Source organism: Paroedura picta, chromosome 6, assembly GCF_049243985.1.
Source record: "Paroedura picta isolate Pp20150507F chromosome 6, Ppicta_v3.0, whole genome shotgun sequence".
Lineage (NCBI taxonomy): Eukaryota > Metazoa > Chordata > Lepidosauria > Squamata > Gekkonidae > Paroedura > Paroedura picta.
This window is the reverse complement of record NC_135374.1, coordinates 99,294,566-99,318,618: the sequence shown is the minus strand read 5'-3', so window position 1 is coordinate 99,318,618 and position 24,053 is coordinate 99,294,566. Positions and strand designations below refer to the sequence as shown.

The following is a 24,053-nucleotide window of genomic DNA, read 5'->3' as shown; positions in this document are numbered from 1 at the left end:
GAAGTGATTTGTCACCAAAAGGGACATCGCCATCCTTTGCTCTTCTTTCACTCCTACCTCCTGCTTTTGCCACTACTACGGCAGCTCCATCCCATGTAGGCCAGAAGGAAGGGCAGGAGCTGAAGAGACCGTTGCTTTCGAGAAAGGGCAGGATACAAACACACTAAATAAATAAATATGGTGGGAAGTCCTGTGTCACAGGATCTGCTCATCTGATCCTTGAGTTTTTGACATTACCAGAGGCAAAAGGAGGTGATTTGTTATAGCGGTTCCCACACTGTAAACTTTAGCTCTTAAAGAATGAAGGAGGCAAAACTGCCCAGGCTGACTGTCACCTAAATGTACTAGAAAGGAAGAGGCAGGCCGAGCAGCCAGCGATGCTACATTAATCACTCCCAGACTTTGAGCCAGATGCTTGAAAAGACCACTGACATTTTGTGTCTTGTGTCTGTTTATTCCTACACAGGAATTTATTAGATTGGGCAGCCTTAGTAAGTTGTCTGGAAAAGGCCTACAGCAGCGGATGTTCTTCCTGGTAAGTGGCAGAAGTGGCTTGCAGTTGTGTATAATTAAAAACGCCTGTGCAGTAAGTACACAAAACAGCAAAGAGGAAATTTCACAGGAGGAGTTTGGATGCAAAAGAAAGCCAAGCAAGACTGTAAGGTGTGCTCCTCTATGGAGCAGAATGTTTTCTCCTGATTTTCCTATTAATTTAGTTCCATTAAATGTGAAGACATGAAAAGATGAAGTTGTGAGGCTGGTTGCTGAATACCATACCTGGCATCTGCTCATCTTTTAATTTATTTTTTAACCGGTAAAGGCCTTGTGCCTTGCTTGCAGAGAAATCCCAGGTTCTGCTCTAAACAGCTTGGTATATGGTTAACAGTGGCAGCTTCTAATCTGGCGAGTGGGGTTTGATTCCTCGCTCCCCTACATGCAGTCGCTGGGTGACCCTGAGCTAGTGACAGTCCTGTCAGAGCTGTTCTCACAGAGCAGTCCTGCTCCATCAGGCCCACCTACCTCATAGGCTGTCTGTTGTGGGGAGAGGAAGGAGAAGGTGATTGTAAGCGTTGAGACTTCTCCAGGCAGTGAAAAGCAGATTTTAAAAACAAACTCTTCTTATTCATCATCTTTGTTAAAAATAATTTCTTATTGCAACACTGGAGGAAGGGTCTGTGTGAGACTGCGAGAAGCCAATTCCAGCTGAAGTAAGCAGAACTGGACTAGATGAACAAGGGGTCTGTGACAGCATCCTCTTTTGGGACACAAATATTACGGAAGGGGCGGGGGACTAAGGCACACAACGTTGTCTTTTTTAACAATAAGAAATTGAACTTTATTAACTATAGGGTTGTTCTTAAAGAAAAGACATTTCAACAGATTATTGTGCAGCAGACTTTTTCACAGAGAGAGCTGTACTTTTGCCTCTGGGAAAGCTTCACAGTCTTGAAGCCATCCCCTCAGGTGAAGACAGTTTCCCTCAAGGCTAGGGAATGGTCCTCTCACTGACACATCTCCCTTGCAGACCTCCCTTCCTGAATTCAGCTTCCCCAAAAGTTCCCAAACTAGATCAAAGATCTAACAGTGACAGGGAGGGATAGTGAACTTCACTTTTATAATAAAGAAACCGTGTTACAAGGGCCCCCAATTTTGTGAGGGAACGTTTTATTTTGGAGGGACAATTTACCTCTGAGTGGGGATGTGTGCTGGGGTTTTTCATACTTTCATAAAAGGATGTGCTGCAGGCCAGGAAGCAGGAATTGTGATAGCCTCATGCACCTGAAGAGAAGAGTGACCCTTTGGGGAGGCAACGGAACATACATCCCTTTCGATAAACTGTTAACTTGTGCTTTATTCCCCTCCCCCTTTAGTTCAATGACGTCTTACTATACACAAGCAGGGGCCTGACTGCTTCAAATCAATTTAAAGTCCACGGACAACTTCCGCTGTATGGCATGATGGTAAATATACACAGTGCGGAGGCTCTTAAATGGTTATTACTACTGTTGAACTTCTTCCTATTCATCCGTGCTGCATTGTTTTCATGATGTAACCAGCCTTTAGTCTTGGAGCCACAGGCTACAAATGAAATGGATGGGACAGTTTATAACACTTGGCAATCTGTCATGAAGACAAGAACCGCTTGCCCCCAGTCCATCTGAAATGTGGCATGCAGAATCTGTCTTGAAAGCTGCTTTTTCCGGAAGGGGGGAGGACATCAAAGCAGTTTTTAAAAAGCCTATTAAAAGTGGCCAAATTGTAGAAGTCCATGCACACTTTAAACTGATGAGTCTTTCTTTTGGTTTACATTCTGCCAAAAATTCACAAACGTTCCACTGATTTGGTGAAAATCCACCATGTAATAATAAAGGCATGACGTTTCATTCAGGCAGGGGGAATTGAGTAAGCCAAAAGAAAATGCGTACCCAAAAGAAAAATGGCGTCATCTGTCTAGCTGAAGTCAGCGGTGGCAGCCCAGCCCCTAGCCAGAGTAGCAAAATTATAGAAGGTGTATTGGGGGGGGGGGGGAGCATAGATGGAATAAGGGAAATGTTTTGTTTTTTAAGCAAGGCTTTTCTTTTAAAATGTGAATGTGGCAGGGTTTGGTCTTTTTCTGTTTTGCTTCTCAGTGGCATGACAAGAGAACAAGTGCAACAGCATAAAAACTCAATAAATAATTTTAAAAAAATCTCGTTGAAACTGTGTGCCAAAAAAATTACAACGTATTTTGGCACTTGCGTTGTTGGTTTTCAAGGAGCTTAGATTGTACCTCTTATGCTGCATAATAAAGCAGAAAATAAAATAAAATTTGGACATTCCACCCAACATAGAGAGCTTATAATACAGCGGTTGTTCTTAAAAAAACAAAAAAAGCACAGGTTTTTGTTGTGGACCTGCTTAAGATCTATCAAAAACATTTCCTTCTGCAGTGGCTCGGAGCTATAGTATTTACAAGCTTAATCGAGTCCAGTTCTATTCCTGCTGGAAGCAACAAATAGACAAGAAAGTATTTAAACTTGGCCTAGCAAAGGACGATCTGTTGATGGTTGAGAAAAGTGAAGCTCTACTATTAAGACCTAGATCGCTTTAGTCCAGTTATACGAGCTCAGAGCGTATGCTCCACCAAGTTTTTTGGCATCTTTCTATCTGTAGCCATCTCAGCCTATGTAAAATTTTGAACATTTCCTAATTATTATACAGCATTTATGTTTGCGACTTGCAAATGTGAGTGCTTTCCCTTCTGCTGCCCTATATGGGAGATGTTATAGCCTGTCTTATTTGAACAGGCTTTGCCACTGTGGCCTAAAAAGAGCTGACTCCTTGTCCCATATGATATTGGAGTGCCTTTATTATAAATTTCTATCGTGAGCTATGGATTGTCCCTATTTTATCAAAATTACTTTCTACCATATTGAAAGACAAAGTAGTCCTTTATCTGTTGGTTGATAGAAGGACGACGTTGGTTGAGGCCAAATATCTCTCCGCCATATTTTCCTTAAAGAAATAATGGCCTCTTTTTTGTTGCTCAATATTTTTTGGATCGAAGGCGCTTGAAAGAAAAGAAAATGGAACTATGTCATGCCCAAGGCAATAATCTGTTTTCTGGGAATAGCTAGTATGCCTAACTGCAGTGGTTGCTACAAGCAACCTGCTATCTCTTACTGGAATTCCCTTTTTTGCAGTAGGGCTTCAAGCTGAGTTTTTCCAGAAATACAATTGCCCGCTGTTGTTCATAGAACACCCAACTGTGCTTGTGTTCCTCTGACATGGATCAGCCAATCCCTTGCCCAGTTAGTGAGGGTGTTTATATGTTCATATTGTCAGATTGAAGAGAGCGAAGAAGAATGGGGGGTTCCACACTGCTTCACCCTGAGAGGTCAGCACCAGTCCATCGTGGTTGCTGCTAGGTAATTCGTTTTGTACTGTGTGTGTTTTATTAAGTCCATTGTTAGACATTGCTGGCACTAGTAAACATGTTGCAGAAAATATTCTTTCAAATATATGAACCCATATGAAGAGGAGACAAAGACACCCCCCAGAGTCATCGTGAGAGGGCCTGCATTGGGCGCCCATACCAGCTAAGGCTAGAAAGGTGGCAATCCAAGAAAGGGCATTCTTGGTTGTCTCACCGAAACTTTGGCATTCCCTCTTGAGGGGGATTCGTCTGTCTCCTGCTATTGTTTTATATAGTTTATATTTATTTGTATTTTAAATACTGTTTATTTTATTGATTTATAATTTGATCTATATCCTGCCTCTCTTGACTGAGCCGTCTCAAGGCGGCTTACAATAAAACGATAAATCAACGTACCTCATAAAACCCCATAAAATATTAAAACCCACAGCTTCCATACAACTAACGTTGACCCTAACCATCATTTAATGTCTGGAATTGATATGCTGGCGTTCTCTGCCTCGGTTACCCTGAGTCAGGTGGAAAGTCAACATAGAAACGTTATAAGTAAGCTGTGGTTGACTTTGTATATATTTCAATAAGCCGCTAGAAGCAGGGTGCTGTACATTTTTAATGTTCACATAGCCTGTTTAGATTAAATGTAATATGAGAGGGCCAGCTTAATTGTGACCCATTTGTGAAGCTGAATGTGGCTTCTGCAATAACATGAACAAGGACTTGCCTTCTTATCTCAGCAGCCGCTCTGAAAGGGACAAATGGACTGAGGATATCCAGATGGCAATTGATCTGGCTGAGAAATGTAACGGCCCCACTCCTGAATTTCTGGGGAGTAGCCCACCTGACACGAGTAAGTAGAGAATAAGGAAAGCCCAGAGAATTTGGAGGGGGAGCGGGAGAGATATTTTTAAACCATTAAGGCCTACTCCTTTAACAGCACAGCTATAGCCAAATTTTTACCTATGAGCACTTTTTTTTTGCTTCTTTACTTTTTATTTTTAGATACAAAAGTAAACAAAGAAAGAAAAACAGAATAGATGAAAGTAAACGGAATTACATTATATGGACTCTCAGCACTGTCTCTATTTTAATCTCAGATATTGGCATTTCATTTTTTTTTATTGCAACAAAACTCTCTTTCTCTCTGTAATTCATTGGTTGCCTTTCTAGCTGTGTTCCATTTTAGGGAAGAGAGAAGCAGTTAGACATAAATATATACTTTTAACGCTCTAAAACGTTTTATTAAAACTTTTACATTGATTTCTGTAAAGTTATCAGACATTTGTGGTCTGCAGTATTCTGTACAGAATCGAACGGGTTTATACCCAAAAAAAGGAAGAAACTGAATAGGACTGAGTGTGGCAAACAAATTTAAGCAAAGTTGCTTTATGTAAGCCCGAAGGCAGCTCACGCTCCGTGATGACCCTTACAGTCAGCATGTTCAATCCTGTGCCAGCTTGGAGCTGCAGTTTATCTTGAATTACAGAACACGGGTTATTTCCCTATACGTTTCCGTGTGTCTCCTTAGGGTCTGAAGCAGCCGTTTGTGCCTGAAGCGCCCAACCCTCATCTCCATCCCTCACCCCACATTGCACAGATTGGGTCTTCCAGGGTTTGGGGAAATAAGTTTCATTGGTGCTCTATCTTTGGCTTAATGTTTTCATAGTCTATATTTTGTACAAGGGGGAAAAAAAGAGACGGTTTTTCCCTACGTTTCGTAGAGTCCCCAGAGGAGCCAACCGTAGACCAAGAATCGGAAGACGATCTCAATGCATCCCGCACTTCGCTTGAGCGTCAGGCTCCTCACCGTGGCAACACTACGGTGCACGTCTGCTGGCACAGAAATACCAGCGTTTCCATGGTCGACTTTAGTATTGCTGTGGAGGTATCTGCCTCAGAACAAGCTGGACTGCAGCCCCAGAGAGAGATGAACTCTTCAGTGACAATGTCCTTTCTGCCTCCTGTTTGGAAGCCCTAATCTGGCTGTGCCCTTCCTTGGTTCTTGGGAGGCAGCACTCAATTCAGTGATGTCAAACATTTCATCATCGTTTTAAATAACCTGTTTATTTAACACCAGAGTTTGATACTTTTAAAAGGCAAATTAATTCAAAGAGCTTGAGACAAAGAACATTTTGCCTCAGTATTTTATTACGGTTATTTTTTACCTCAGTGTTTTGGAAAGGATGTTGTCCCTGACTCTGGCTGCTGGAGTTTGAAATGTCAATTTTCATGCCGTTTTTTATATATATATATATATATATAGGCTTTCTCTCCCTTTTGAAATCTTAAAATGTTCTGATCTCCGTCTTCTTTCCTCACTGGTGTTTTCTCTATCACAGGAAATCCGTGTGACTTTTCCCCTTCTCAGTTTTTTTTGTCAAAATAAAGCTAAACTAGTTTTACTCAAAGTTTGAGTCCAGTGGTAACTTTTAAGACCAACAAAGTTTTATTCATGGTAGAAGCTTTCATCTTCATGTACGCTTCCTCAGATACAGTGAAACAGAAACTCCTCATACATTACATATATGTAGAAGAAGGGTGGATTAAATTGCCAGGAAGGGCTAGCCACAGTTAAAATGCATAAAAAACTGGGTGATAATAGCTGAGACTGGATTAAATCAGCTGTCAAGATCTGTGAATTGCCGTCAAGAAGCATACAAAGTGTGCATGCACATCACCGGTCTTAAAAGTACCTCTGGACTCAAATTTTGTTCTGCTGCTTCCAACCAACACGGCTTCTCACCTGAATCAGTTTTACTCAAGTCATTGGAACATATTTTCGGAACATATTTGAACGTATTATTGTTACAGGCCTGTTTGGGGCTGTCTGCCATAAATGTAGAAAAACTACCTCAGATTGGCTGAAAAATAAACATTTCTGCTGAATCAGAAATCATTTCTGCTGAGCCGGAAAAATCGGTTCTAGAGGAAAGGCTGATACGCCGTTTGAGTTGCATGGCAAATTGGTTTAGCTTCTTGAAGGTACCTGCAGATACGCATTTCTCCAGAAAAGGCCTTTAGGTTGCTATAGTTGCATGGCGTAATGGGGCTATTAAGAACAATTTCAAAGTTTAGCGGGTAGCTCTCTCTATTGACTCGACAAATAGCTGTAAATCAAGCTAACCCCCCAAAGTACCGAGCGCTCTTCTGAATTGCCTTAAGCAAGCTTCTCCTTCTGCATTAACATTGTCTATTTTTCCCCCTGTTTGAACAATCAGAATGCACTCTAAGCAACCTAAAAGGAGCGCTCACATGTTACGCATCTGTCTTCCATTTCACAGCTTGTTCTCCTTAGCAGGGCAAGTTATAATCATACTTCCCTAATTCTGTGGATAAATGGCACATCGGCATTATATTTTATTCTTTCTTTCTGTGTCTTTCTCTTTTCTGTCTCTCTTTCTCTCTCTCTCTCTCTCTCCCTTTCTCATGGTGGAAGACCCTCTCACTGTCAGTGACTGTACCTCCCTCCCTGCTGGACTGATCAGTGATCAGCGGCCTGTTTCCATTTCATATGTCTGCTGGTACCGAATGCAAAGCCTGTCCTTTTATGATATCCTACAGAGTGATGAGGTAACCAAAGCAGAAAGTAGAAACTAAAGGGAATGCACACACACACACACACACACTTTCAGATTTTTTTAAAAGGCTCAATTAAGAAGAAGAACAGGTGGTTCTTATATGCCGCTTTTCTCTATTCAGGAGGAATCTGAAAGCGACTTACAATCTCCTTCCCTTTCCTCTTCCCACAACAGACACACTGTGGGGTGGGTGAGGCTGAGAGAGCCCTGATATCACTGCTCAGTCAGAACAGCTTTATCAGTGCTGTGGCGAGCCCAAGGTCACCCAGCTAGCTGCATGTGGAGGAGGAGCAGGGAATCAAATGAGACTTGGCAGATTAGGAGTCCGCACTTCTAACCACTACACCAAGCTGGCTCTCCAAAAAATCAGTTACTGTTTCTGATAACCTTGAGTCTCAGGAAGGAAAGCGGCCAACAGATAATGTAGTTAAATCAGTTTGGTCTAGTGGTTAAGAGTGGCAGCTTCTAATATGGCAAGCCAGGGCCGATTCCTCGATTCTCCACATGCAGCCAGCTGGGTGACCTTGAGCTAGTCACAGTCCTGAGAGTGCTGCTCTCACAGAGCAGTCCTATCAGGGCTCTCTCAGCCACACCTCCCTCACAGGAAGTCTGTTGTGGGGAGAGGAAGGGAAGGCAATTGTAAGCCACTTGGAGACTCCTTCGGCTAGTGAAAAGCAGGGTATAAAAACCTACTTCTAAAAAAGGAGATAGTAAATGCTAGCTGCCAGATGGCTAATGCTCTCCATTCAGTGACAACAGACAGAGAAGGAATTTCAGCACGTACAAATTGAAATGCCTCCACCAAAGTACCTCAGCAAACTGGTGTGTTTCAGCACTGGCCATTGCTGCCATGTTCAAGCCAGAGGCAAAGTGCCCCTTCAGATTAGTGGCTGCATCCTTCATTCCTTCACAGAGAGAGTGCAGTGCAGGGCTTTCTTCAAGGAAGGGGCTGCTTAACCTTATGACGAGGGAAGATGAGTCACTGTTCCAGACCTGAGGACAGAAGACATCTATCAGCCTTCTGATGTTCAGTCTCCCTTGTGCATTAGGTTTGGGGTTTTAAGTTATTTAAAGGATGAGGCTACACTTTTAGTAACAGTTTGAAAAGTTGCTTTTCTGTGTAGAAAACCTGTTACTAGGACCAATGATACTATTAGCATGCTAGTTTAGGGTAATGTTAAGCTGATATTCTTCCCCCCCCAAAAAAAATATATTGGTACTTCTCCATCTAATAGGGGTAGTCAAACTGCGGCCCTCCAGATGTCCATAGACTACAATTCCCATGAGCCCCTGACAGCGTTTGCTGGCAGGGGCTCATGGGAATTATAGTCCATGGACATCTGGAGGGCTACAGTTTGACTACCCCTGTATAAGGTAACAGCAGGTAATTTCTTTCCTAAGAAAGCCAATATATGGGCAAGCCTCATTTAAATGCTGAGAAGGAGAAATTCTGTATCTGAGAATACAATATCAAAGCAACCAAAAGAGGCAAAAAAGTAAGCCAGAGTCGACAGAATCAGCAGCACTTTACTTGAGGTTTGCCTTCCATCTTTCCACCTGTTGCTGTCCATGTGTGAATTTCCTCAGTCCTGTTGCAGTATTTCTCTCTCTCTCTCTCTCCCACTTTCAGAATCAACTCTCTGGAAACCTTTTGAGAAAATTCAAGAACAGCAATGGGTGGCAGAAGCTCTGGGTGGTATTCACCAACTTCTGCATGTTTTTCTACAAATCCCATCAGGTAACTGATTGGCTGAGGCCAGAGGAGAATTCTTCCATATCAACGTGGGGCTCCTCGGACCATGTGGAGGGGGAGGGGGGGAAGTTAATGCTTGGCAGTCTGTTCTGCCAGCTTGTCCTAAAGGGAACTTGATCGATTAGGCAGGGAAATTTCAGTGCTACAGTAAATTCAACATAGCCCATGTTGCTTAATTCCTAGAGATCAAAGACTGGGGCTCAGACAGGGCTTGTGGCACAGGTAGCATGTGCTACGGGCCCCATACAATGCCTCCCCCCCATGGATCAGGGCCATAGCTTCTCCCTCCTTTTTTATCTTTATTAAATGACACCCCTTTCCATTGTGGGGGGGGGGGGGCTCTGCCCGCAGTCTGGCAACTTCTGCTGCAGTTGTACTTGGCTATGGCCCTGTGAATCTTTAAAATGACTATGGTGCTACAGCCCCCCTAATCCTTAAACCAGTCCTGGGTTCAGATTCTCCACTCTGCCTTTAAATTTACGTGGGAGAGCTTGCCTCTGCAATGAACCCCCCCCCCACCGGGCAATATGTGGAAGGATGAGAGAAACAAGGGTCTTGTCTTGAAACCACGCACCACATCTCTCTAAGTTCTACCCCCACCGAAGAGCTCACCAAGAGTTGATGGTAGCTGTCTTTCAAAAGTTAAAAGGGCTTGGTGAAAATGGGGAAAACAATGAATGGTGCACAGCTATCTGTATCAGATTCAGGAAGCCAGTCCAGTACTCAATTTTATGCTATCAATCAGCACAGTTTCAGTGTAATGGCAAAAACTGGCTGTTGTAATTTTAGAAGAGGCGTTCCTACTTCTTTCTCCTCTAAGGTGGTATCTGTTGTGACCTGGATGTATATCATCTAGACACAATGGCTCTTCCTACCCCCTTTGGAAATTATATCTGAATTCATACATAAATCTATGCACATTTGATCAAGCCATTAAAGACTGTGGGTTAATCAATCAACCAAGATAGGTTTAATTGGGCAGCAGCATTGCTTTTTTCCTTGTATGAAGCTTTGTCAATTTGTGGGGCAAAGGACATAACATGGAATGTACTAACAGCATTTTCATCTTCTCTTTTTAGGACAATCATCCTTTAGCTAGCCTTCCCCTGCTGGGTTATTCTCTTACCATTCCTTCTGAATCTGAGAACATCCATAAAGACTATGTCTTTAAGCTACACTTCAAATCCCACGTGTACTATTTCAGGGCAGAAAGTGAATACACCTTTGAACGGTATGCTTTATTTATCTTTGCCTGCACTACTGAATTCTGACATTGGCGGTTTAATAAGGGCTGAACAGTCACCCATAGACAGGAGCAAGAGTCAACCTGAGCGCCGGCAAATAATTAAACTGCAAAGTGTGTACCAGACTGGAATGTCTTCAGTGAGGCAGGAGGCTGCAATGTACATGAATCCTCCAGGTTTGCCAAGAACAGTCATAAGCCCCCAGACAAAGGTCCCATCTTCATTCTACTAAGGTAAAGGTAAAGGTAAAGGTATCCCCTGTGCAAGCACCGAGTCATGTCTGACCCTTGGGGTGACGCCCTCTAGCGTTTTCATGGCAGACTCAATACGGGGTGGTTTGCCAGTGCCTTCCCCAGTCATTACCGTTTACCCCCCAGCAAGCTGGGTACTCATTTTACCGACCTCGGAAGGATGGAAGGCTGAGTTAACCTTGAGCCGGCTGCTGGGATTGAACTCCCAGCCTCATGGGCAAAGCTTTCAGACAGCTGCCTTACCACTCTGCGCCACAAGAGGCTCTTCTTCTACTAAGGTAGGGATGCCCAAAATGCAGCTCTCTAGAGCAGGGGTAGTCAACCTGTGGTCCTCCAGATGTCCATGGACTACAATTCCCATGAGCCCCTGCCAGCAAACACTGGCAGGGGCTCATGGGAATTGTAGTCCATGGACATCTGGAGGACCACACTACCCCTGCTCTAGACGTCCAAGGACTACAATGCTGCACACACTGGCAGGAGCTCTTGGGAATTGTAGTCCACGGACATCTGGAGAGCCACAATGTAGCCACTCATGAACTAAGGGGTAGAGGCAACTCAGTGGCAAGGGCAAGGTCCACTGATGGCAGCACCTCATGCACCTCTGCATTTCTCAGCCTAGCTAGACTTGCAAAATGTCTACTGAAGAGCGCCCCCGTCTTCCTGTCTCTGGTACAGGCTTAGGGTTCTCTGCCATCCAATGGTCTCACCAGGCAGTGCCCCCCCCCATGCCATATTACATATTATAGTGTGGCTGTAGGTTCAGTTTGATAGACTGGTGTGATATGGGTAATATTTAATTACTGTTAAATATGCAAGTTTTAAAGCCAAACTACACATAGAGCAGTGTGGAGGGGGGTTCCATTGGTTAACTACACCACCCCAGACAAGGAGCCATTCGTAGCCACCTGGAAATCAATTATTTCTATGGCTGGTCTTCTTTACCTCTAAAGAGGTGGGCTGTCACTTTCCTTCCATAAATTGTGTGTTAAAGTGAGTTAATGCTATTGAGGTTATTTCTAGAACAGATCTTGTTTAAAGAAAATGACACAATGACACATATATATTTTCCCTGTTAGATTACTGTTGCAATCCCACTGTGGGTAAATACTACAAATGAAAGAAGTCCATGCCCTTAAAATCAAATGGCCAATAGTAGGAAGTTTATTACCTTTCATTGCTGAAGGCTTAACAATCATATAAAAAGAAGTATCAGAAACGTGCTAGTCGAAGAAAAACCTGGTGACTTGTTTTTACAAGAGATACACCTAAAACATCCCATTTTGAAATCCTTCTGGTTCCCTTTCCAGTATTTGACTACAGGTAGTTCAACATCAAGGGGGGTTGCAATTTTAATCTCCAGGACCTTTAATTTACAAGATCAGGATATTTTGATAGACAAACAGGGTAGGTATAGCTTTGTGCAAGGTATGCAAAATGACCACCGCCTAACCTTATGCTCCCTTTTATCTACTAATACAAAACATTTTATTTCCACCACACCATCTAAACTAAAGATGGAGAATTAATTGTAGGTGATGAGTTTCAGTTATGTTCCCATTTTAAGTTTGGATAGAACTAAATCTAATTGTAGAGGCACTTTAGGTCAGGAGACTTAACTACCTTATCCAGGATTTTAAGAAACTAATATTTTGATGTCCGGAGAAAACTCCATAGCATGGGAAAAGACTACTATACATTTTACCCTCCTTGTATCCTACTGTTCAGCCTCCCATAATCTCAATAGCATCAGATGGCAAGAGAGAGAGAGAGAGAAGGAAAGAAATGAACTAATATATAACAGGAAAGTTCTAAAATTTAAATATAAGCAAACAGGGAGTAATAAAAAGACCACTCTGGAAGCTACACAGGGTGGGTGGGGGAATTGACCTCCCAAGAGATCAGTAAAATACAAAAATCATTACTCTATTTAAAGTAAAGCTATTGGGAGAAAGGGTCAAGAGCCAACAAATTATTAAAAGGTAGCCCAAAGGAAAGGAATTAACTTAATTGCAAAGATAAAAGACTCTAATGGTCCCTTAAAAAATAATGATAAAGAAATAGCCAACATTTTTGCAGATTACTAGTCAATGTTTTATAAATCTGAATAGTGTAGTATAGTAGATATCAAACAATTCTTGTTGAAGCATACTAAGCATAAATTAAAAATACAGTCTTAAATGTAATGAGACTCCTGGAAAAGATGAGAGTTTTATAAACTTTTTAAAGATCAGCTAGTTAAACCTTTAACAACTAAATTTAATGAGATAATGAAAAAGGTTACCACAACCATATAAAAAAGCAAGCATAATTGTTCTGCCAAAAAAAAAGGAAAGATTCAACTTCAACATCATCTTACCATCCAATTTCCTTTCTAAATCAAGACGCAAAAATATTCACTGCCCTCTTAGCAGCCAGACTTAACAAATTCATTCACTATTACAATCAAGGCAAACCAAATAGGTTTCATTCCAAAACATCAGATAGCTTTTAATATCTGTAGAATTCTAAATACTTTAAACCAGTGGTCCACAACCTTTTTAAGGCTGCAGACCAGTGAGGGGGAGGGCGATCCGGCGGCAATTCCGCGCATCCGCGCCTGTGTGGCAGGTCAACGCATGTGTGTTTGCACCATGCACTGCCGCAAATGTGCATCCACAAAACTGCTGCACATGCGCATTTGCGGCCATGCATGGGGGAACCGCGCATGCGTTGCCCTGCCGTGCATGCGCATATGCGCCGCGAATGTGCTCCCCCCGCAAAAATAAGCTTGCCGGGCCGCAAGTTAATCGGCTGCTTTCTCACTGCTGGGTGGGGGGGAGCGGGGAGAGGGAGCTGCGGCTCGGCCCGGTCGTTGGGGACCACGGCTTTAAACCACTGCCAAATAGGTTCTTCCTTCCTTCAATGCAGAGGAAGTATTTGATCACAGAGGAGGGAGTATTTGATCACATAGAAAAATTTGTTACACAAAACCCCTCTATCCCAAAAAGGGAACCAGTTTTGATACTACTGTTATTGGTAGAAAAATTTCTGATATCTTCATACTGAAGAAAATATAAGATACGTCCCATTAAGCTGCGGCATGAGGTGTGGAACCTTTTAATTGTAGATATCTTTACAACTTGAAGTAGTAAATAATGTATGAACTTCTTAAATAGATGGCTGCCTTTTTTAGATTATATGAAGAAAGAGGCATGACAAAGTAAAGGATGCCCACAAACTATCGTATAATTTGCATTTGTTAAGTACTGCCAAGTGCAATGGTATGATCTCTCTAAAAAGCATTAATGTACATTAGACCGAGTATTGGAATATGTTTTTACTGTACAAGCAATGTTTAACCTGCTGCTGTTAAATTTTTATTTTGTTTTTATCAAATACACTTTAAAAGCTATAATAATAGAATGTTAGGCTGGATGTTGTAGTTTTCTATGTATCATGCAGGCAGGTTTTTTCATTACAAAAATGAGATCCCTATCGTAGCAAAATATATTTTAATATCCTGAATTGCTTGTAATATTTAAATGGAGTTACCACCTCTCGTGTGTTGTGGTAATATTCCACATATATTATGAACAATTCAGGATATTTAAATATTATAGACAGCTAGGATGGGTGGGGGTCCTCATTTTTAAAAAGCTATCTGCAGGATAGAAAACTATAATAGGTAAAACAATCAAACTTAGCGCCTCCCCCAAATGCTAATTTGTCCTGTATCTGGGACATTTCATGAGAAATCTCTTTAAAAATGGGAGTGGCATCCCCATAGCTGTTAGAAGAGTAGATGCCAAAGACACAGCGCAAGTTCAAGTGTGCATGCAAGTTACTTGGAAACTCAGTAATTGAAGACTTAGAACTGAATATAGGGCTGGGTTCCATTGGAAAAAAAACATTGTGGTAAAGATATATGTGAGTCCTCACTGATAAAAATTGTCACTGGATGTTGTAAAACAATGGTGAATAGACATGTGAGCTGTTTTAATAAGCTAGAGATCTTATGCATGTATTTTGATTAATGAAGACGCTCAATAACTCAGTGAAATGGAACTCACAACAATTAGACTTATTCTGCAGACACCAGAATCATCGTGTTGTTTTTGTAGGGAAATTGAAATCTTTTAAAGTAGCGATCCCCAACCTGTGGGCCGCAGACCACATGTGGTCCTTCGACTAATTAGAGGTGGGCCCCGAAGGACACCTTCTCCCCCCCCCGGCCCTTTACTTCATCCCCCCAGCCCTTTACAACACACTTCATTGTTGTGGCGTGTCTGTATCTTATTTTGAAGGGATGTTTAAACATTACCATAGCGATCAGAGAGCGCTAGGGCAGTGGTTGCGAGCAGAGAAGTAAACTACCGCCCCCCACACTGGGCCTCAGTAAAAGGCGTTGAGTAGTCCCCGGTGAGTGGTCCCCGGCATTGAGTGGTCCCTGGTGATAAAAATGTTGGGGACCACTGTTTTAAAGTATTCAGACGTTCAGTGCAGCTCATGTCTTTGTTTCTCCATTACTTAGGTGGATGGAGGTAATCCGAAGCGCCACCAGCCCAGCCTCACGCATCCGGGTCCTTAGTCATGAGGAGTCCCATGTTTATTGACAACTGAACGCCCAACGTGTTGTCCATTCCAGCAGCTGCTGCTTTTCTAGAGGACATTTTGGATTTTATTTTCTCCTTTTAAAGTTTAGTAAAACACAAATTTGTTTTTTTAACAAAATGTTTTGGAGCAGCTTTTTGTAATATCGCCTCAGCAGGATTGTTTACTATGATCAGCCAGGTGGCAGTTACACGTCTCGTATTTTGTCCTTTGGTGTGTTTTTTTTTAAAGCTTGTGCCAGTATTAAAATATTGTCCTTGGAGTGCCAAATGCCAAAAGACATTTCCTTGCCTCAAAAGTTTGCACCAGAAATATGGTACAATTTGTTTTGTTTTTTTCTCCTTTGGTAGTAACTTCATATTTGGTATTTTCCTGGAAGCCAATCCCTTTTCTTCTTTGAAAGAAAAACAAAGCCCAGCCCCACAAAAAGAATGATTAGACTGCTGATTTTTTTAAAACAATGTACTTCGTATGTATTGTATTCATCATAAAACGTGCATAAAGAGCAGTCTCAAAGTAAAATAGATACTTTCTCCTCAATGTGTCTCTAGATTTTGCTTCTGAAACTTAAGACTTCCAACCATGTGTATAGCTTGTTCATTTCATCTCTTTGAAAATTATTACAGGTAACAATAACCAAACATTTGCCTACTTTCCTTGGTGCAAGTTGCAAGGTTGAATAGTTTACATCAGTGGTCCCCAACCTGCGGGCCGCGGCCCGGTGACGGGCTGCGAAGGCCATGGCGCCGGGCTGCAGCTCCCTCTCCCCGCCCCCCCCCCCGCAGTAAAAAACTTCCCAGGCCGCAAGCTTGTGGCCCAGGAAGCTTCTTACTGCGGGAGGGTGGGGAGAGGGAATCAGGTCCGGGCCGCACCCACACGGGCCGCGCATGCACGAATGCGCCATGCGCAGGCAAAATCGGCCGCACATGGCGCATGCGTGCATGCTTGGCCCATGTGGGCGCGGCCCGATGCGTGGGCGCAGCCCGATGCCCTGCCGGTCCCCAGCCTCAGAAAGGTTGGGGACCACTGGTTTACATAATCCCCCTGTGCAATATTAAGGGTGTTAGTGTGTTGTAGACGGTGAGTATAAACGGGAATTTAAATGCAACGACTTTGTAGTGCAAGAACTGTGGCACGGGTGTTTGGGTTCGTGAAGAAGTATTGCAGTACAGCCTGGTGCGGCTGTGATGCCTCTTTGTGTTTTGAAGAATTGCTTTTTAAAAATATGTCCTCACAATTTACAGTGTTTCTGCACCTTTTAAAATTGACCAATGATACTATAAATCAATTCACCTGTTGTACATATAAATATGACACCAACTATAGACATTTAATTTGCTGTGCTTGAATCAGACCAAGTCACAAAAGGAATTTATGTAACTTGAGAGTACTCAGTTGCTTTTTGGTAGTTGAAATCAAGTTCCTGTGAATGTTACAGATCATGTTAAGCATATCATCTACATATATTTAGATGGCAAAAGGTGTCAGTGAGCAAAGAACAGTGAAAGCATCACTTTTTAGCACTCTACAAAGTAGATTATGAGACACTCGGTCACCGTCTTTATTTCCTAGCTGATTTGTCAATTACGGGATGTGCCATTTCTGCTATATATAAAAATGGCTTGATATTTGCATATAGAAAAAGGGAATAAAATACCTCAACAGCTTCACACACTCTAAAGCATGAAGGCAATTAAGCCTGGTCAGTCATTTCTATTTCCCCCTTAAAAAAAAAGAAGAGCTATCCATTCTATAAGCCTATATGCCTGAAACATAGATTGCACCTCTTTTTAAGATTTCAGTAGGTTGAACGAAATTGCAAATGAGAAGAGTTCTGCTTTTTATACCTGACGTGAAGGAGTCCTGAACCCTTCCCTTTTTCCCCCCACAACAAACACCCATGAGGTTGGTGGGGCTGAGAGAGCTCTAACAGAACTGCTTTGCAAGAACAGACCTAAGAGAACTATGACTGGCCCAAGGTCACCCAGCTGGCTGCTTGTAGAGGAATGGGGGAATCAAGCCCAGTTCTCCAGATTAGAGTCCACTTCTCTTAACAACTACACCACATTAACTCTCCATGGTCTTTTTCTTTCATGCCTCAGTTTTTTTTTTTTTACTACAGCACAGCAATCTCTTGTTCAAGTGTCCATGGGCAGTGTCCTTATTACATCTTTCCTGTTCCTTCTTGAAAAATTAAAATCTTTGATAAAAGATCACACCAAAATACTGTTCCATTTCTCCTTTATTTGTGTCATGTAACTTACAAGGAATTGAAGAATAGCTCGATGCGTGACAGAAGCAAAGTTTTATACAGGGTTATAAATAGAAAGCAGTATTACAGAAGAAAACAGCTTGATAAAGGATAGGTCTATCAATGGGTATTTTAGCTAAAAGTGGGACCTCCATGTACAGAGATAGTGTGCATACCCAGTTACCAGGTGCTGGGGGAGAGGGGCTAGTTATCACTAGCAGGCAATGTTTGTGCATTTCTAAAGGCAACTGGCTGTCCACTCTTGGATACTTGATCTGGTGTGGCAAGGGAATCCTTAGCTTTAATAACTACATACAAGAACTTTAAAAAAAAAACTCCAACTCACAATTAAAGGAGGACAGCAGGCATTGCGCATTCCCCACACATGTGGTTGTGCCTTATATGCAACAGGTCCTCAGAATATGGGATTGGCTAACAGGCATGCAGATGCATTTAAGGTCTGTGTGCCCAGCAAAAAAGGAGTATAAAAATAATTTTATATTCCAAGACCCTTAATGTCCATTGTAACTTTGCTTAAGGAAACACCCCAGTAATGTTTTCATGGAGTAGCCATCCTAGTCTGTTTTCGCCACAGAGTCTTCTGATGTTTGTACAGGAGTTCCTGCACTGCCTTCATCCAAGTGCCGGGATCCAATGGCGGCGGCAGGGGGGGGGGTTATCCAGTGACTCAAGCGTTCGGCCACATGCACGTAAACCAGGACCCACATACTTTCCGGTGTGCAATTCCAAGGATAGTCAGACTGCATGTACTTCTCTGACATGGTCCTAAAACTGCGAGATACCACAAATACAAAAGGCTACATGAAGGCTAATAACAAAGCAAAGCAGAAGTGTACTCCAAGCCCCATCTATAAAACTACTTGGGAACCAAAAAGGCCATGGCACTGTAGGACACGGGGAGAAAACTGGAGAGACGTTGCTATTCACCAGAAGTTCTGTGCACCAATACGACAGCCATCTACCCCCTAGTTCAACTATAAGAATCCTACTGACAAAAAATGTTTTCTAACCAACTTGGAAGGTGATAGGACCTACACAAACGGGAAACCTTTCTACTTTGAAAGACCTTTTTTACAGCCTCCGTTCCGCTAAACTTTGAAGAGCGAGAAGTGCTTCCAACCTTGTGTCTGGAGAAAAAAAAAGAAAAGCTCATCTGGCTCAACCAAAAGCAGCCGGCTTCCTCCTGCATAGCTCCACCAGTTCCAAATCTGTTGGAGCCAGAGGTGGCCAGAGCACAGAAAGGGGCTCACACCACCAGCACCGCTCTGCAGCTCGTTGGACGAGGGCAGCAGCCGTACAAGGAGAATGCATTTCCTTCCATGTCTCTCCATGACTGCACTGCAGTCTACCTTTGACCCAGTTTGAGAGGAGACAACAGGCTCAAGCCATGCCTGGCTCTTCCTCCTGTGTGGCATCTCCGGCCAGTTTGGTATTCTAAGTGCCTGTCCAGGTGGCAAAGGGCCCTGAGCAAAAATGGATGGCCCTGGCACAAAACTCTAGGATCGAAAGCTGTATTCGTGACACCATACACACAAAACATTTCAGTGCTCCATTTCTTTGGGAGAGGATCGCTTCTGTTTTGAAGGGCTATACACAGTAATACGAAAAGCCAATGTAAAAATCTATCCCCCCCCATAAGAGAGATGCTTGTGGATTAAAAGTTTTTACTGCTGACCTTTTATTTTAAAATACTTTGAACATATAAATGCTTTGTTTCATAATGTTTTGTTTCATAATATAATTGCATATGTCCAAATAGATATCTGAAGTCGCAATCTTATCCATGTTTACCTGGAAGGAAATACAAATACTTTCATTAAAATAATTCTGCGTAAACATGAATAGGATTGACTGAAAATTGGCAGAACACTAATCTTTTCGCAGGAGGGAATTTTTCTGTATAGGACTGTAATATTTGAAATGTCAAATTATAAAAGTAGCACAGAAAACAAATTCAAAATTGGAAAGCAGGAATGTTTTGATAATGAACAGTCCAATCCTCAAAGTCAAGCTTCCTGTGCTGAAGCTCCAAACTGAAAGTTTGATTTTTATTCTTCCAATAATGGATCATTGCCAAAAAGTTTCCAGCATGCCCTGCTTATGTATTAGTCAATTTCAGTGCTTTATCAAGAGTGTCATCATCACACAACAAATCTCTCATTAAATGTTTCATCATTAACGTTTTGGCCCAGAGGGCTAACTTTCCAGACAAATATGGACTTCTACCATGGTTGCATTTTAATTTTTTTTTTTAAGATTAAAATATAATTCTGTGCAGAAATACTAAAAATATTGGCTATGACCAAAATTTGCTCTATGAGGAAAAACAATGACTATGTGATCATTATACAGTGTCAACAAAAATACTTCCCCAGCCTGAACATTGTCCTTATTTCTGCTCATTTGAACACGGGTCAAGTTCAAACAATCACAAGAAAAAGCTACAACCAAATATACACATATTCAAAATTAACCAGAAGAAACAGCAGCAGTGAAAATTTCTTTTTCAAGTCCCGATGATGTATCAAGCATTTTCTTCAAGAAAGGATCTTGGACGCTAAGCTGAAGTCTATGATTGTTAGAGGAAGATATGATTGTATGTTCTCATAAGCATCAAATTCGGCCATCTTCCCCATTGTTTTTAAGACCAATGCTTTACAAGACTGGCGTTATTCAGCCAACTTTTCTAGAAGGTATTTCAAAACATTTTCCTTGTTATTGACAAGATTGGTCAGATTCTGCAGCCAGCTTTAAATAAACTTACAAAAGGGGGACTCAAACCTTGAATTGGCACAATTTTTCAACAGATATAAAAAGCCATTCTAACACAAATATTAGACAATTTCAAAGGAAACAAGATGCTGCGAATTAAAATAATCAAAGTCGTACCGTGATTAGAGAATCAATCCCAGATGATACAAAGAGGAACAATTGTGTGACAAAAACAAAAGGAAACTATGCACCTTTTATAGAAGGGTTTTTAGTTATTATGACCTATAAACACAAGGTCAAATCAAACCTCATCACACAATTCAAAATGTCCGTGTAACAAAGGCAAGCCAGTAATCCATTGTGATCTGCCAAAATATTTACCTCACAAGCATTATCTACAAAAGCACTTGGCCATTTGTACAGAGAGATTCCAGATGCACGTTGAGTAGGTTTCAGTAAAAAAGTGACTATATACAAATCTATACAGAGCCAATCGTATGCTTCCAGTTCACATATTTATCGACTTAAAGCAGTTGTCTTCAACTTTTTGGACAAGGGACCCATCTTTAACACCTACCTGTAACATGGAGCCCACTTTTTAACTTTTCTCTTTACCCCCCCTTCCCTCCCTCCTTAAAACACCCCCCCCCGAAAAATGGCATTGCTGACACTAATGCACCCATGAAAGGTTGGGTTGCAGCCCACTAAAAGATCCTCGCCCAGCAGCTGAAGACCAATGACTTAAAGCAAGATACCTGAGATTTCACAACAGCTTCAGTTTCCTAACAGCGATCCTAAATATACATCTCAGAGATTTAAAAAGATACCTCCTTCAAATATGTGCATTATTGTTTCTTTAAAATTAAAAAAAAACTATACAGAGCCGAGCAACGACGCCCTTGGTGAGGCACCCGGTTTCTCTTGCGGCCCCTCCGAGAATGTCCGTTTACTGGAGAGCATCCCCCTGAACATCTGCATGGTAGAGCAGCATCCAAACAGGTGCTCACAGTTAAACAAACATAGCGGAACAATACTTCAGTGGGATGATGCACTTCCTCCAGTGACCGAATACCTGGTGGAAACAGAGAGCAAAACAAAGTAGTGATCAAAGTGTTCAATTACGTCAGGAGGGAAGATGTTCACTGCCCCGTGAAAGCCTGTTTTGATTAGGGTTGGCCGCTTGGGCGCCCGAAGCAGTCAGTCTTTCCCGGCGAAGCTAGCACCGCACCATGGGGGGGGGGGCGCAGACATCAGCGCACCGGTGAGGGGAAAAAAAGGAAGGCGTTCAGGTCCGCGCCTGTGTGTGTGCGCCCGCCAGTGCACTGACACCTGCGCCCCCCCCGCCCGCAACGCTGGCTGTGCAGGGAGAGACCAGCTGCTTCGGCCGCCGAAGTGCCCAACCCTAATCTGGATCTATCCATATTAAGACTACAAGTTGCCTTAAAAGATCCTCCAAAACCACTTGCAGTCCTGTCAGTTTTAAAAAGAACTTTCTTGAAATTTAAGGGGACCTGTCCAGCCCTTGCATTATTTAGATGGGCCTGTGAAAACGGGCTGCTGTTGCGACAAGGAGGATTATGTGACATGCTCGTCACACATGGGCCACTTGTCTTCCTGTCCTTGGATGCAACAGTGGCTGATGAGATCAAACTTTTCAATCCTTTTCAATATGTGAATTCTCTGTTGCTATCTAGGAAAGAAGTGCTAAAAACTTCTAGCCTCACGCCATGTTACTGGCATAGAAAGTAGGTGGTTAAAACCAGAGGCTGACAGTGGCTGGAATATACCTAGAAACTGCTTCAGAGTATACATTTCTTGAAAGGTCCTTCCTGGAATAATGAAAGGAAGGCAGAGAGCAGGGCTCCTTGCCAGCTTTTGCAAAACCTACATCCCATTGCCTTAAATCACACCTGCAAATATGCTTCAATGCAGAAAATAACTTTTAAAAAAGCTGACTCCGCTTCTTTAAGTGTTTCGAGATTAGAAACTATAGTTCATTACATGTCCAGCACAAATATCCAATTTATTCGGGTTGTGGATATTCATCAGACACCAGTGTCTATGCATTTTTATCCAGCCCTTGGGCATTTGCTCTATATATTTGCTGTATATCTGTAACAGGGCAACACAAAATGTCACTTCAGAGCCATCTCTTATGTTACCCATGTTCTGTTTTAATTAAAATCTAGGCACCGTTATCCAGTCACACATCCCAGAGACTTAAAGGCAATTCAGTTTCCAAAAGATGGGTGGATGTCCTGCCGATTCCTTCCTCTCACCGCAGATTTCCCTTTTTTGCTCTTGATACTGTATCCTGAGGATATGCTCAACCCTCCCATCCCAGAACAAAATTTCTAGTGTTGCAGGTGACTGCCAAAGGAGAGAGGAAACCAGCAACCCCCACACAGCCTGATCTTGGTCATTTGCTTTATTCTCATCAGGCGGTGGCTGGCAATCCATCAATCACAACCCACAAGTGGCTTACAGAGGCTCCCGTATGCTCAGTTGTGAGCCCCTGCAGAGCTGCTTTTCTCCTGCTTTTTAGAAGAGCAAGCTGCCGTTACACATTCGTACAGAAGGGCACCATGCCTCCTATACGCAGGTCTATTAGCAGTGAAAGGATTCACTCTCAGGACACCAGCTGATTCAGAGGCACCCTCTACTTGACGAAAGCTATCTCTTGCCTCTCCCTCCTCCTCGCAAAGCATAGCCATCTCGCAGGTCAGGTCTCCAGTGATCTGTGCCTGTGTGTCTATGCCCACCACCCTGAGAAAGATTCAAGCGGGTAGCCGTGTTGGTCTGAAGTATCACAACAAAATCAGAGTCCGGTGGCACCTTTAAGACCAACAAAGATTTATTCAAGGTGTGAGCTTTCGAGAGCAAGCACTCTTCCTCAGACTACGAACAGTGCATGCACTCGAAAGCTCATACCTTGAATAAATCTTTGTTGGTCTTAACAGTGCCACTGGACTCTGGTTTTATTGTGCTCCCTGAGAAAGGCAATCTTTCATGGCAGGGTCATGATGGTGGTGGTTGTTCTGTACCACAAATATAGGCAAGGAGTACTGGACTACTGACAGAGATGCAGGTGGCTGGGACAGGCAAGGGGAAGTTTTTGTGAGGAGAATAAAGTATCTACATCTGCCTGTTGTTTGTTCCTTTCTCCTCCTGAGGCTCAGCTTACATTTCTGTCCCTGGTTCTCTCAGCCTGTGGCCCGTGTTGTGGCCTTAACTCCCTCAAGTCATAATGCTAGCTCCTTCTGTTCCACAACTGAAAAGGCTGAAGACTTTCACAAACACTTAAGGCATCTTTTCTCAAGTTTTTTTTTTACCATTGAGAACCTGCTGAAACTTTCTTCAGCCTTTGAGAAACCCCAGAAGTGGTTCAATCGTGCAGAATACGGTTGGGAAGCATACTTGTGGACATGCACAATCATACCGTCCCCCCCACTTCCCACCTCCCCCAGGCCCATCAATGGCTATTGGGGGGGGGGGGGTTCAACATGACCATGGATGGTCATATCACCCAATGAATGTTTAACCATTTTTAAATATATATAAAAAATTAACACCCACCCATTCGGGAAGGGCCATCAAGAAACCACAGGGTTTCACAAAATCCTTTTTGAGAAAGCCTGATCTAGGGTTATGGACTTCTCCAGATGGCCACTACATCCACTCTGGTGATAGACAGTAAGTTAATGAAAATCTTGCGGACATACTACCCAAGTAGTGTT

The 24,053-nt window shown here is 42.6% G+C and overlaps 2 protein-coding genes across 6 annotated transcripts in view; one reads left to right on the top strand and one right to left on the bottom strand.

The window, feature by feature from the left end:
- The window catches only part of FARP1 (FERM, ARH/RhoGEF and pleckstrin domain protein 1), a 234,433-nt gene extending 218,561 nt beyond the window's left edge, over positions 1-15,872 (top strand). For 4 of the 5 annotated variants that reach the window (XM_077343849.1, XM_077343846.1, XM_077343850.1 and 1 more), the window contains exons 20-27: positions 467-535; positions 1,872-1,961; positions 3,826-3,908; positions 4,651-4,763; positions 5,635-5,798; positions 9,122-9,229; positions 10,324-10,475; positions 15,253-15,872. In XM_077343849.1, the coding sequence (XP_077199964.1) occupies positions 467-535; positions 1,872-1,961; positions 3,826-3,908; positions 4,651-4,763; positions 5,635-5,798; positions 9,122-9,229; positions 10,324-10,475; positions 15,253-15,334 (861 nt within the window). In that variant the 3' untranslated portion in view covers positions 15,335-15,872. The remainder of the gene's footprint in view (positions 1-466; positions 536-1,871; positions 1,962-3,825; positions 3,909-4,650; positions 4,764-5,634; positions 5,799-9,121; positions 9,230-10,323; positions 10,476-15,252) is intronic. The other variant, XM_077343848.1, reaches the window with a different exon arrangement.
- Positions 15,873-17,556: 1,684 nt separating this feature from the next.
- The window catches only part of STK24 (serine/threonine kinase 24), a 41,233-nt gene continuing 34,736 nt past the window's right edge, over positions 17,557-24,053 (bottom strand). Inside the window, exon 11 of the mRNA XM_077343851.1 lies at positions 17,557-21,388. Coding sequence (XP_077199966.1) covers positions 21,352-21,388 — 37 coding nt within the window. The 3' untranslated portion in view covers positions 17,557-21,351. The remainder of the gene's footprint in view (positions 21,389-24,053) is intronic.